Source organism: Myodes glareolus, chromosome 6 (assembly GCF_982192425.1).
Source record: "Myodes glareolus chromosome 6, mMyoGla1.1, whole genome shotgun sequence".
NCBI lineage: Eukaryota > Metazoa > Chordata > Mammalia > Rodentia > Cricetidae > Myodes > Myodes glareolus.
The window spans coordinates 47,195,826-47,210,400 of record NC_142031.1 but is presented as its reverse complement, the minus strand read 5'-3'; the positions used below and the strand labels follow the sequence as shown (position 1 = coordinate 47,210,400).

General features: G+C 42.9%; 1 protein-coding gene across 1 annotated transcript; it reads right to left on the bottom strand.

Moving 5' to 3' along the window:
* Positions 1 to 10,627: 10,627 nt before the first annotated feature.
* On the bottom strand, positions 10,628 to 12,331 carry Tacstd2 (tumor associated calcium signal transducer 2). Its single transcript, XM_048439622.3, has one exon. It carries the CDS (start codon positions 12,221 to 12,223, stop codon positions 11,267 to 11,269), a length of 957 nt encoding a protein of 318 aa, XP_048295579.3. The 5' UTR covers positions 12,224 to 12,331; the 3' UTR covers positions 10,628 to 11,266.
* Positions 12,332 to 14,575: the final 2,244 nt, after the last annotated feature.

The following is a 14,575-nucleotide window of genomic DNA, read 5'->3' as shown; positions in this document are numbered from 1 at the left end:
ACCTTCCCTTTTAGGGTTACTGTCATTATTTTCCACAAGTTTCATTTTCATTCACTTCTAAAAATTTTAAATTTTCCTTTTGATTTATTCTGTGACACTTTCATCATTACATATTGTGTTGTTTAATCTTCATGAGTTTGTGTGTTTTCTACACTTTTTCTTGCTGTTGATGTCTAGGTTTATTTCACTGTGGCCAGATACAAAGCAAGAAGTTACTTCAATTTTCTTATATTTTTTGAGACTTACTCTGAGTCGTAATATGTGATCTATTTTGAGAAAATTCCATGGGCTGTTGAAAAGAATATATGTTTTGTGCATTTTGATGGAATGCTCTATAAATATCTATTATGCCCATTTGTTCTATGATGTCATTTAATTCAGATATTTCTGTTTGTTTTGTTCAGATGACCTGTCTAAGGGCAAGGGTGGAGTAGGTATTGAAGTCACCCACTACCAGTGTAAGCACACTTTTAATCTGTGTTTTAGTTATTTTTCTCTTACTGTGAAAAAATACTCTAAACAAAAACAACTTAAGAGAGATAACGTTTGTTTTAGCTCACAGTTCAAGATACAGTCCATCATGCAAGGAATTCAGAGCAGCACGCGCTTGTAGCTGCTGCTCACATGACAGCCACAATCAGAAGAGAGCAATGAATGCAGGCATGTTCTTCAATTCCCCCTCCCTACTTATATGACCCAGGATCCCAACAAGGGAATACCACCCACAGTAGGTGAATCTTCCCACTCCAATTAAAATGATCAAAATAATGCCTCCCAGGCACGCACACATCTCCCAGATGATCTTAGATTCAGTTGACTTGACAATTAATACCAATCATCATAATCTGTAACCTTACAAACAAAGGTTACAAAACAAAAACAGGATACAAAAAACAAAAAACAGGATACAAAACAAAAACAGGATACAAAACAAAAAAAAGGATACAAAACAAAACAGTATTTGTTTTAATGAGATCAAGTGCATCTGGACTTGATAAATGTATGTTTATAATTGTAGTGTCCTCTTGATGGATTTTTGCCTTAAATAAGCATAAAGTGACCTTCTTTCTCTCTTTGAAGTAGTTTTTGTTTGAGGTCCACTTCAACAGCAATTCCTGATTGCTCTCTGATTCCATTGCCTATTATATATATATATATATATATATATATATATATATATATAAAATAAATATAAATATACATTACATACAGTGTTTTTCTTTGTTCTCTGCCCTTAGGGTAGTAACTAACATTGATGATGGGGTGTATTCCTTAAAGTCAGCAAAGAGATGGTTCATGGTTTTATTTTGCTTTATTTTTAAAATAACATTTTATTAATGTCTTTGAAAATTTCATACAGTTTATTTTGATCATATTCATCCCAATTTCTCCCAGATCCACCTTAGCCTTCTTTCCCATCCATCTTCTTGTTCTCTCTCTCTTTGTAACTCATTCACTCTTCAACTCTCTCTTTTTAAACCCATCAAGTCCAGTTTACATGGATTACCTTCTCTTGAGTGTGAGCCCTGTCCTGGAATATGGTCAATACATCAGATCCTACACCATTAAAGGAAACCAACTCTGCCTTTGCTAGCAGCTGTTAAATGTCAATCATCTCCGCAGCTAAGAGTGGTATTACAGGGTCACCTCATTACATTTCTTGCTGAGAGTTTGTCTGACTTGAGTTTTCTCATATCCTGTGTATGCTGCCACAACCACTGTGAGTTCCGTGTGTATGCATCCTTGTGTCCAGAAAACTCTATTTTCTTGAAGTCATCCACCACCTTTGGCTCTTACAATCTCTCCATTCCCTCTCCTGTGATTAGCCCTGAGCCTTAAGTTGTGACATAGATATCCCATTTACGGGTGAATATCCCATAGTCTGTTATTCTTTTATTCCAGTGGTGGATCTCTGTGAAAAATCACTATCTGCTGAAGAAGCTTCTCTAACGATGGTTGTGTTGTTTTATCATCAGCACAGAGACTGCACTTTAATCTGCTGCCATTTAGCAGCTCTACAGTTATTGGCCTACTTCTCTGGCCATGGCTGGCTGCTCAGGCTGTGACCAGGCACAAATTCTGTTCCTGTAGGCACTGGCTGTCTTGCTGTCACCAACTATAGCTTTTAATTAAATCTCTATTGTTTTATTTATCAATAAGATTAGGGAGTCAAAGCCTGGTATGAAACACCTGCTAGCTCAGGGAGGTTGAGTAACAACTAGCTGACCTCCTCTCTTTGCTAACATCTCTGAGAGAGGCATCCTTCTACTCCACCAAAGCCAAAAATCCCATTGTAATGGTCTGTCCTGTCCCTTTAAGAGACAAGTCATGCCTATTCCCTCCCTATCTGCTGAAACAAGCTGACTTCCTTCTGCGTTCAGCCTGTGAGTCTCTTCTTCCTTTCTGTCTCTCTCCCAAAGAGTTAGCTGCTGCTGCCATGGCTCCTTTCCTGCCCCCCCCCCCGTTTCTTTCCTCACCCCCCTTATCTCTCCCTCTCCCCTTCCCTTCTATAACTATCCAACCTCACTCTGCATGGCATGCCTATCAGTTTGTCTCTCACCACCCACCATGGCTGCTGCTTCGTCTGGGTCGCTCACCGACCATGCAGCTCCCTGCCTAGGACTTGCTGGCCCTCATGGCCCACAGGCCACTCGGGGAACAGCACCATTATTTTTACTGTAACACCCACTATACACTAAGACCCTCCCTACTACTTCCTATGTGTCTCTCTCTCTTCTTACAGACACTCTCTGACTCTCTATTGTTGCTTTTTGACAGCTAGCTGCTAAATGGGCCTCCTGACCCAAGGTTGACTTTATTTAACTAATGCAAATGTAAACTCAGGATTCACAGTATGTTTGAATATCCCACAAAGGATTGAGTGATACACTGATCTTTGACTAAATCAGTAAGTCATTACAAGTTTCAATGCTATGTCAATTTAACAGAATAATAGTAGTAGAAACTCTCTTAGGGCCTTGGGATATTGGCCTCATTAATAGTGCAAGATATTTGTCCCACCTCATGGAGTGAGCCTTAGATACAATCAGAAAGTGGATGATCACTGCCATAACATTTATGCTACTATTGCACTAATGGGCATGTCTTGCCAGACAGGTCATTATTACAATATGCAGGGTTCATAGCTGGGAGAGACTGATGATTACTTTTCTCCTCCCATATTGTGCAAACCATCCTCTAGCACTATTAATGTTATTCAGTAGGGATGGAACTTCCAGATCAGTGGCTATTTGATTTCTTCATGTTTGTGAGTCAAGTACGTGTTGTCTTCAATTGCCGTCATGTGCCTGAGGGTAACCAAGAGCAATGGGAATAGCCTGGAATGTTTGTGGGGGTAGTGGGACCCTATTGGCCAGCAATTCTAAAAAAGATTTCTATTCTTGGTACTGGGAACTTTTGGTCGTGTATGGTATCTAGTTGGAATTTTGTTTGTCTCCCATTATAGGGTAGCTCCATTTAAACTCTTTGTGTGTGTGTGTGTGTTCTGGCAGGTTCCCTCAAAAAGGCTTTTCGTGTTAGTCTTCCTCATTTCCTCGTCTACCGTGCTTTTCCACTTCCATCCCTTTAATCCTTTTTATTTTTATTTCTTCCTTTTATAACTTTATGTTCTATCTCCCCTTGCTTGACAGGTTCCTTTATTAGTTTCTTAACTTTTATGGGTATTTTAAACCAAACACCTATATCCAAAGCTTCAAAGTTAATGTCCACACATGCGAGAAAATGCTATCTTAGTTTCTTTGAGTCTGTGGTACCTCACTCAGGATGGCTATATCCAGTTTCATTTATAATTTTTGCATATTTTATAAGTTTATTTTCTCCCCCTTGGCCCACTTTTTTAAAAAATTTTGCTGTTGTTGACGTTGTTTTTGAAAGAGGGATTCTCTGTGTAACAGTAGTAGTTGTCCTGGAACTCACTTTGTAAACCAGGCTGGTCTTGAACTCTTAGAGATCTGCCTGCCTCTGCCTCCCTCTTTAACCTTTAATTGGGGGATTAAAGATATGCACCACCACCAGACTTAATTGCGTTTTCTTTACTTAACACCTAAATAGTACTCTATTGTGTAAATAAATATGTCACATTTTTATTGTCCATTCATTCACTCATGAACATCTAGGTTCTTTCTAGTTTCTGGAAGTTGTGAATGGAGAGACAGTGAAGTAAGAACAAGGATCTCTGTGCTGGGATTCAGGCTGATCGAAGGCTTTCTCAGAGGCCTTGATGAAATGACAGAGAGAAAGCTGCTTCTGAATGTTGGCCAGAAGGAGACTGAGCAAGGTCTGAAGTTGAGGGCATCAAAAGAGCTAAGGGTTTCTTGTCCCGGAATTCTCTTTTCCCCTAGTAGAGACTGGAGTTAGCAGTCGCAAGGCCACCATACGTTTACTCTGTTTCATACTTGATATATCTTGTGTTCCTTTTACGCAACATTGCTTGATTTTTCCTGCTGACTTTGTCCCACTGTGTAATAACTTTCTTCTGACTCTGACATGTTTCTCCCCCCCTCCCCATTCCCCCCTTCAATCTGTATTTAGGACATCGTACTTACCAGGCTGGCCTTGACCTCACAGAGATCTGCTTGCCTCTGCCTCCTGAGTGCTGGAATTAAAGGCCAATGCCACCACTGCCTGGCTGATGCTGTACTTCTTAATAAATTTCTTTGCACGAGCTATAAACTTGTACAAGAACTTCTGATCCAAAGTTTTCCTGTGTTCCTTATTACTTCTCATCTCCTGGTCCTTCCTCCCAGAAACCTCTCACTGGTCCATGTTATCTTTGTAGTAAGATACAGAGTTCATTGGGGGATGTTCTCAAGAGTGATATAACTGGATCATGTGGTAGATCTATTTCTAGCTTTGTGAGGAACCTCTGCATTGATTTCCAGAGGTTGCTTCAGTTTTCAGCTTCCTCTAGACAAGGACTCTCTTTTCCATCTAATCTCCTATTTACTGTCTTTTGGTTGGAGAATTGAGGCTATTAGTATTCAGAGTGGTTATCAAAAGTTATATACTAATTATTCTCAATTTATTGATATAATATTTGTTTTTTTCCTAATCCTTATTTGTGTAACTAATTTTCTGTGTAGCTTCTTGCGTGGGTTTGTTGTCCTTTTAAGTCTGAAGAATTTATTATAGTATTCTCTGTAGAGGTAAATGGCCATAAGTTCTTTAAGTCATCTTTATTATAAAAAAGCTTGATTTTCCCTTTCCATGATGACAGAGAATTTTGCTGAGTATAGTAGTCTGTCTTGGAGACAATGATGTACCTAAGGCTGAAATACAACATTCTAAATCCTTCTCTGTTTAAAAGTTCCTGCTGAGAAATCAACTGTTACTCTAATGGGCCTGCCAGTACATGTAACTTCATTTTTATCTCTTGCACCTTTTGATACATTAGTTGTTCTGTTTTGATTCTAATATGGTATATGGAGCTTCTTTTCTAATCTTATCTGTTTGATAGTCTACATGCCTATTGTACCTAGGTGAACATTTCCTTCCCTAGATTTGCAGATTCTTTTGTTATGTTGAAAATATTTTCTATGCTTTTAGTATGTAATTATTTTCTTAGTGTTCCATAGATCTTCCATATTTCATATGTATGTTTTAAATAATGTATCTTTGTTCTTGACAGAATACTCCAATTCTTCTACCTTGTCTTCAGTCCCTATATTCTGCTCTCTCTATGACAATTCTATGGGTGAGGTACTCATCTGAGCTTGTTATTTAACTTATTGAACCTTTCATTTTTACCATTTCAGTTTCTATTCATATTAGTTTGTCTTAAAAATTATTTTATTTTAAAATATGTGTATATCTATGTGTCTCTGTGCAGGTATGTGCACAGGAATGCAGGCACCCATGGAGATGCCTAAAGTGGGTGCTGGGAGCAGAACTTAGGCTCCCTGCAAGAGCAGTACAGCTTTTCATTGTTGGACCATCTCTCCAGCCCCCAGCATTTCTATCTCTTGACTAAATTCTATTTTTATAACCTTATATCATTAGGCTCTTTGTGTTTTTTAGAATTCATTCAGGAGTTTATTCACATACTCTCTGATTTCTTTAAATATGTCTATAATCATTCTTTTGAATTGTCATTGAAATTATATTTTATTTGTCATTGAAGTTATATTTTATTGGAATCATTCTCACTGGGGTCAATACTGTGGGATTAGTATTTTTTGGAGGAGACAAGCTGTCTTTCTGTTCATGTTACTTTTTGTGTTTGCGTTGGTACCTGTGCATCTGGCAAGTTTTTATTTAAGTCACTTTTCCTCTTTCTGTGGTAGTGTCTTCAATGTTCTAGAGAAATTAGTTTGAGGAAGTGTTGAAGAGTCATTTCCTCTATAAGACTAGTATTCAGGGCACTATTCTCTAATCTCATTCCATTCATGAGAGTAAAATTCTATTTGCAAGTTGCTTCATTAATTATTATCTGGGGTAGACCCTTCATGAAAATAGAGTTATAGTCAACTACAGAACCATCATCCTAAAGGCACCAATTGCTTTGTTTCGGTGTTTAAAGAGACACTGATAGTACTGTGTGTATTATTTTATCAGATATTATGGTTATTCATGGAAAGCAAAGTGAAGGAAAAGAATCTCACAGTAAGAAAGACTAATGAAAAGTATTGGGTTGATAGAAAGCATGAGGAACAAATCCTAAATGGTAGGGGTTGCTTTAAGAGCAAGAAAAGAAGGTTGAGATAGGGGAGTTTGGACAGAAAGGAATTTGAAGAAAAGAGGTAAAAATATGTTGTAGATAATGCAGAACAGTTCCATTTCTCAGGAGTTCATGGAGACCTCTCAAATCAGGACTGTCTTTGTTTTTTGAGAGATGAAAAAGAAAAAGGAAAGATAGGAAGAGGAAAAAAGAGATAAGGCAGGACCAAGACGTCCTTTAAAACTGGAATTGGGTATTAAATTAAAAAGAAACAGCTGTGATGTGGAGAGGGAGTTCTTGGGGACATAGGACAAAAATCTACCTGGCCTGGTAGCTTCGAGAGGTCTGTCTTGCCATGGGAGCTCCTCTGTGCTCTGAAGGCCTCATCACCCAGCTACCCAGTGCCAAACTCTTTCATCCTGTGTCCTCAGAAATCTCTAGCAGAGATACTAGACCTCTACTCCCTATGCAGGGAGCCCCTTCAGTGGCATTCTCAATTCGGATTCTCTCAAATAATTTTCATTCATACATGATGCAGCTTCCATGAGGGAGTAAACCTGAAGTTTAAAAAGAAACACATTTGAACTGGGTGGTGGTGTCACATGCCTGTAATCCCAGCATTCAGAAAGCAGAGGCAGGCAGGCCTCTGTGAGTTCGAGGCCAGCCTGTTCTACAAAGAGAGTTCCAGGACAGTCAGAACTGTGACACAAAGAAACTCTGTCTTGAAAAGAAAGGAAGGAAGGAAAGAAGGAAAGACCATCTAACAATCATTTAACCAAACTATCACTCCCATTTAAATGATATACAAAAGCTATAGAATAATCATATCTTAAAAGCAGAAATAAAAAATCACCAGGCAGGGTGACATACATCTTTAATCTCAGCATTCAGGAAGCAGAGGCAGAGTTTGAGGCCATCCTGATTTATAGAGTGAGTTCAAACCCAGCCAAGAATACAGAATGAGACCCTGTCTTTAAAAAATGTGTGTAAATAATCAAGAAACAAATGAGAGTAACCAGGCAGGAGTCAGAATGAACACTAGACAGGACCGTGAGGAGTTTAGGAACTAAGTATAACTGCCACCTGCTTCCTCGCTTAGGGAAGTCTTTTTCTCTGTGTTTTATCACTTCATCTGTAGTAATAAAACATTCAACTAAAATGACACTCCTCCTGTCTCTAATGGTCTACCTGGAAACAGTAAACAAAAATATGCAAGAGTGGTAAATAATGCTCACTATTGTTCTTCTTAAGGGAATGGAAATAGTGGAGAAAACCCTGGTGACTCACAAGGAAATCAACCTTGACTGCTGCTGGCTCAGAGGACGAGTTGAGACCTGATGAGAGCCCCACCTGCTTTTCACATTCCTCTCAGGCCCAGCACCAGCCTGAACTGAAACCAGCCAGTGAAAGGGAAATTTTGGAGTGAGGGGGAATCCTGGAGAAAGAGGCCAAAGTCCTGAAGGTCATTGCTTCAGGAGCTCTGTCCTCAGCACATAGGTTGAGCTGAAAACAGAAATATCACCAGCTTGGAAGAAATGAAGAGGATGTGCTCATGTCGGTTGCATGGGCCAGGAAGTCAAAGAAGACGTTGGCTCATGGAAGATGCGCACACATATCAACCTCTTTAGACTCTAGTTTTCTTGTGTCATTTGATCTGGAAAAGAGAGCAGTGTAAATAAGCCGAACTCGTCAAATACCTCATGTCATCTTCGCACAGAGGCGGGAGCTAGTGACTTTCTCACCCAAGCAGGATTTGAATTTGGATGCTCCAGTAAGTCAGTATCTCAAAGATCACGCCTGTGAGAGGGTAGCCAACTCTGAGCGTTGTAAGGTGCAAAGCATCTACTCGGGGCTAAGAGCAGAAACTGATGTTTCAGCTGTACCCTCATTCTGATAGAGGAAGGCTTTCTCGGAGAGCTCCTTTTTCTATTGCCCACACCCACATTCGCATCTGCTTATTTGATTTTTGAAGATAAGTTAATTTAATGAAACCTGTAAGCTCCAACTGGGCCACAGAAATTTAGTTTTGGGAAACTCCTTGTTCATTTTACCCTTACAGTGGAAGGTTAGGTCAAAGGATGCTTCTCCCTCCCCTAAGACTTTTCAGCTAGGACCCTAGGGTGACTCTGAAAGAGGAATGAGGACTGCAGAGTTTCTCTCACTAGGGAGTAACTAGGCACCTCCAAGCCACTTCTGGGAACCTGCCTGCACCCGCTCCCTTCCTTTAAATGGTTTCACTCAGCAGAGGAAGTTTTCAGCTTGATAGTCATTCCTCCCCAGCAGCAACCTAAACCACCAACGCCAAACACCCACAGCCCCAGGCTGAGAAAACAGGCCTCTAAGAGCTGCTACCCCTTAGCAAGGTACTTTAGACTGAGGCTCAGTTTGGTCAGCAGAGGAGGGGAGGGAGGAGATACACTTCTTCGGAAGAAAGCCTTGCATCTAAATATTTGGGGAATATCAGCTTCCCAGCTATTACATTGGCTTGCTGTCCCAGAGCGACACTCTTGGCTTCTCATGAGTAGCAGTGAGCGAAAAGGAAGCGGTAAGCTGATGGAATCGGTGACTGACTTGTACAGCAATGGAAAAATTGTGCAAGTGCTCATAAATATGGGCTTGGGGAAGTTCCTTAACAGTCTGAACACCAAGATTAGTGTATTTGCCCAACAGCTAAATGAGATTAGTACCTACTATTTCAGAGTAGGACTCTTAGAAGAATATACGCTTGTGAAACGAAGGAGCCTCACCAGCACACGCACTTGAGCTGCGGGCTGCACGTGGAGGTCAGCGTGGAGCAGTCAGTCACCAAACCCAAGCCGAACTCGACAGTGGCAGCAACTCTTGGGTCTCCATCTATTTGGCAGATCAAGTGTCGTTGTCCTGGGCCGATGCGAAGCAGGGCATCACTTTTAGTACTCGCAGTACTGGAGTAAGCCCGGGCGCGAAGGGGTGGACCAGACGTGGGGTTTGGCAGGCTAGGGCTGGGTGTTGGTACACTGCAGAACTCTGCGGATTGCACCGCCCCCCCCCCCCCCTTCTCTCTCTTGCCCTTATTCTCCGTCAGACCGGATCGGCTGGTTCCAGCGGCTCACCTAAAGGAATTTGGGTGGCCCTCCCTCTCCACGGAGTACCCAGCCAGCCCTGCGCGCGATAGCATCACACTGCATATGCCTCTGGGCAAACGAAAGCCAGGAGAGGAAACCGATACCAGTCAGCCCGCCCAGGCTCTACCCCCGTGCAGCTTCCCTTTGCTAGGCAACCACACCTCCCACCTTCGGAAACTAGCAGGGAACCAATAGTAAATGTTGGAATTTCAGGAAAGCATCTGGAGGCGCTGCCCCACCCCATTCTCCCAACTTCTACCTTCAGATCTTTCCCCCTTACCCCCTCCCCGCTTCTGCCCACCCCCAACACTCAGTAGCAAACATTTATACAGCTGACCATCGCCAACAGGTGAGTGTCCTTACAAGAGAGAAACAGACTCTTAGCCCTATTCTTCAGAACATGAGTCGCAGAGACCTGAGGCCACCCACCTAGTCATTCATTTCCTAGAATTCTTGGGAGTGGTCTTAGCTCCTCCACATGGCTTAAGAACTATATAAGGAAGGTTTGTCTGTTAATAAGCAGCCAGAGGCTGCTCCCATCTCTCACACCTCTGCCGGTTTGAAGGCGGCTAGATTTTAGCAACCGCCTTCAAGGCAACTGCAATTCCAAAGTTTCAATCTTTCTCGCCCACCTTCCCCAGATGCCTGCTGAGAACAGAACCCAGGGCCTGTCAGATGGTAGGCAAAGACACCACCCCAGCCCGCAGGAAACCCCAGAATTTCAGTAGCCAATGTTAGAATGTCACAAGGGAGCGTTAGTTAGAATTTAAAATGTAAAACCCAAGCATCAGACAAAGGAAACCAACAAAATGATATAATTCTGGAGGGAATTTTCACACAGTCCATCTTCAGGTTTATGCCTTTCCCATATTTTATTAAACTTGAGTTGTTGCTTAAAAAAAACAGCAGCATTATCAAGGACGCATCTGTACAAACATTTTACAAAGGGAAGATTACTAGTATCAGCTCTATCAAGAGCAGGCAGAAGAATAGATACAGTCCAACAGAGACATCTAAAATGTATTCAGATATTGGAAACGCCTTTTCTTCCGGTACAAACGACGGCGGATGAAGAACACTGCACAGGCTCAATTAGTGAACTTCTCTTCTTTCCGGGAAGACAAGGAGCAGACAGATACCAACCCAGGACAATAAAAGCACTGCTTTCCCATTTCAACTGATTTAAATCTTTAGGTGGATTCAAGACTCTGGGAAACAACTTCGGGCTGGCACTTGCTTCTTAACTAAGCCACCTTTGCTTAAGTCCCTGGTCAGGTTTCTATTGACGGAACAAGGAATTTCAGAAATGCTTCCTTCAAGACCAAAGGCAAGGAGGTGACCTGAACTCAGCATCTAGCGAATTTGTTTGTGAATAGAGAAGGAAGAGGTCAGAGCTGGGAGGAAAATTACCTCCTGGCCAAGAATCAACCAACAGGCCAGCCCATTCCGTCTGGGGTGATGCGGTAGCCCAGTACCTGCTGGGCATCTACAAGCTAGGTTCGCTTCTCATCTCCCCCAGCTCCTTTAGCTCCACCTTTCTGTACTTTCCTGACTTTCTCCGGTTGGTGATCACCAAGACGACCACGCCAGCCACTAGCGCCACCACAACCACAACAATGACAGCAATGAGACCAGCGGTGAGGCGCTTCATGGAGAACTGGGGAGGTTTCTCGTCCAAGTAGTAGATGAGAGTCCGCTCCACGTGCAGGGGCTCCCCACGCACCTGCACATCCAGGCCGCGGAGACCAGTGAAAAGCGACTCGCCTTTGATGTCCCTCTCGAAGTAGTAGGCGGCGTCAGCGATGTCCACGTCTCCCTGGCTCTTCTGCGACGCGTTCTGCCGCAGCTCTATCTGGATGGTGGGCTCCTCGTAGTGCACTGCGGACAGAAAGTTGGGGCGCAGCTGGTAGCGCTCCTTGAAGAGCCGCCGCAGCTCAGAGTCCAAGTCAGAGTGGTTGAAGGCTCGGTTGGTCGGTCGGTGGCTTAATTCAATGAGGATGTGGTGGGTGCGCACCAGTTCGTCGCAGCGCAGGCTCAGGTCGCCCTTGTCCGTGCGGCGCACGCCCACTGAGTTTACACACCAGCACACCGAAGTCTGGTTACACTGGCGTGCCTTGAAGTGACCTTTGTCGTCGCACTCTGGGTCGTAGAGGCCATCGTTGTCTACGATCGCGTGCTCGCTAGGCTTCACCAGGGTGCGGCCGCTCTTCTGGGCGCTCATGCGCGCCTTAAGCAGCAGGCACTTGGAAGTCAGCGTGGCACAGTTGACCAACACCTGTGAGCCAATTGCCCGGCATTGGCAGACGCCACCTGGGCTTTCAGAGCGGCAGATGGTCATTTTGTTGGTGGGACACTTACAGTCCGTCTGTGCCACGCAAAAGCGGGTCACCACTGCCAGCAGCAGCAGTAGCAGCAGAGGAGCTAACTCTGAGCCCCTAGCCATGGTGGGGTGGAGGAAAGTGTACTTACAGCTACTGACCAGGAGCCGGGATTCTGAACGATCAGACTGGGTAGGAAGCTGCCGGAGACTGCTGCTGGGCCGCTCCCTCCCGCTCTTATATCCTCAGGGACCTGCAGGACTGGTTAGCCAGTGACTCACCCAGTGGAATCTGGGTGGCACTCCCCATTCCCAGGTCCCACGAAGGAAGCCTCCTGAGATAGGATCAGGCCGGGGAGGCTGCTCCTGCCATCTGCTGACCAAAAGTCCACAGAGGAAACCAGTACTTACCTGGCCCCACCCTGGAGACGCTGCCCTCTTTATGGCTCCAAACCAGGGGTCCTATCTCTCTTAGTGCAGCCTCCTCATTTCCTCTAAAGGCCCAGCTGCTGAACTCCACGCCCATCGCCCATCTCATTCCAGGTCCCATAATCCCATACCTCCTCTTTTTCTCTCCCAGCTCCTATCTTCAGTCTCTTTGCTTCCCTCTCTTCTTGCTCCAGGACACCTCATAACACATTTAGGTAGTTCCTTCATTCTTTCTCTGGTCACCAACATTAGTGCAACCTCACAGGATACAAGCAGTACTGTCAGTAAATCCTATTCTAGGAGAGATGATGCAGATGAGGCAAGGAGACCTGAAGTCACCCAGCCACCGATTTCCCAGGATTCCGGCCTGTAAATGAATATTTATGAAAACAAAGTGATGCAGAATATGAAGACAGGCTAGTGAAACAATTCTATTACCACATCACCTGCAGAATCCAGCTGTCCTGGTTGGTGTGCCAAGTATTAAAAGTTCTTTTGAATGCACATGTGTGCCTATATTTGTTAAAGATAAGTGAAAAGAAACTTTTTTTTTTTTTTTTTGGAGATTCAGTAAGCCCACTAGGAGAGAGCCTTTACAATTTGATTTTCTTTCTTGGTAATCAATGGAGGTGGCTGAACCACTAAGTATAATGAAAGAATGGAGCCTGTGAGAAACTGTGTTTATTTAATGGTATGGAGGGACTGTAATCTCTTGTAGAATCTAGAGAAAGTCCACCATTCCAAGCTGTGGTAAAATTAACAATAATTAACAAACTATAATTATTCTCAGATCCACCTTCAAAACACATTTTATATATCAGCATTTAATGTGTGTCAGTAGTATACTGTACAAGGGTGTTGTTTAACTCATGGAAGCTAGCCAGGTCTCTGCACCATTAATTTTCAAGCAATTCCCAAGGCAGACAGATGCAAACCTATTATTTTGTCTTTATAGACAGAGGAAGTAGAGACACGAGGGACAAATTCTTACCCAGTAGCACCAGGAGATTTGGGGACACACCTCTGATTTCTACCCCCACCATCTCTTTAGGATTCTTGAACAACTAGCCTAGCCTGTCCAACCTCCACCCACCTTGCCACTGAGAAAGATCTAAGGCACATATCTGTGCACATTTTCTCTCTGTTGAGAATATTGTGTGTGTGTGTGTGTGTGTGTGTGTGCGTGTGCTTGTGTGTGTGTGTGTGTGTGTGTGTGTGCAGACAGGGAAAAAGAGAAACATCTTGGCTTTAAGGATAAAGTTCATACTTCATTAATTGGTGCATAGTGTCAGCTATTGCCATAGTTCCATCATCATTGTATCCTGTCAACTTCCCAGACTCCCACATGTTCGCAAGCCTTTGCAGAGCCATGTACCTGGAGTCTCCTCTTTTTCAACTGGTGCCGGTATACAATTGTGATTTTCTTTTTCTTTTTTTTTAAAATTATTTACTTATTAAAAATTTTACAATTATGATTTTCTACTCAATCATTGTTTAATTTCGGGAAGCCTTTTGTGATACACCCTTCCCTGATCCACTCAGGAAAGTACCTCTTCTCTGTATTCCCTTATCTCTTTTGCATCCTAGAATTAGTAAAAGCCACTCTTCCTGGGTTTCTGTTGTCCATCCGTAAAATGGATACATCATAAACTTTGTTTCTTAGGTTATTTATTCTGAGAATCAAACTAAACAGACAAGACAGTAGATGGTAAAGCTTTGTAACTCCAAAACAATGTTATATTCCATTTAAAAATGAGCCTATCTTCTCACTTTTTTCCAGTGATTGGTTGAGTGGCCATAATTTACTGTAACTGGCAAACCATCTTTTTTCTTTTCTTTTTCTTTTAAAAATATTTTTTGTTTGTTTATTTATATAATTGAGGCAGGGTTTCTTTGTGTAGACTTGGCCACCTTAGAACTTTTTCTGTAGATCTGCCTGCTTCTGCCTCCCAAGTGCTGGGATTAAAGGCACATGCCTCCTGGTTTTTATTCTCATGAGTCCCAGGCCAGATGGAAGAAAGGTAATGGGGAGGGGCTCTCAGTGCTGAG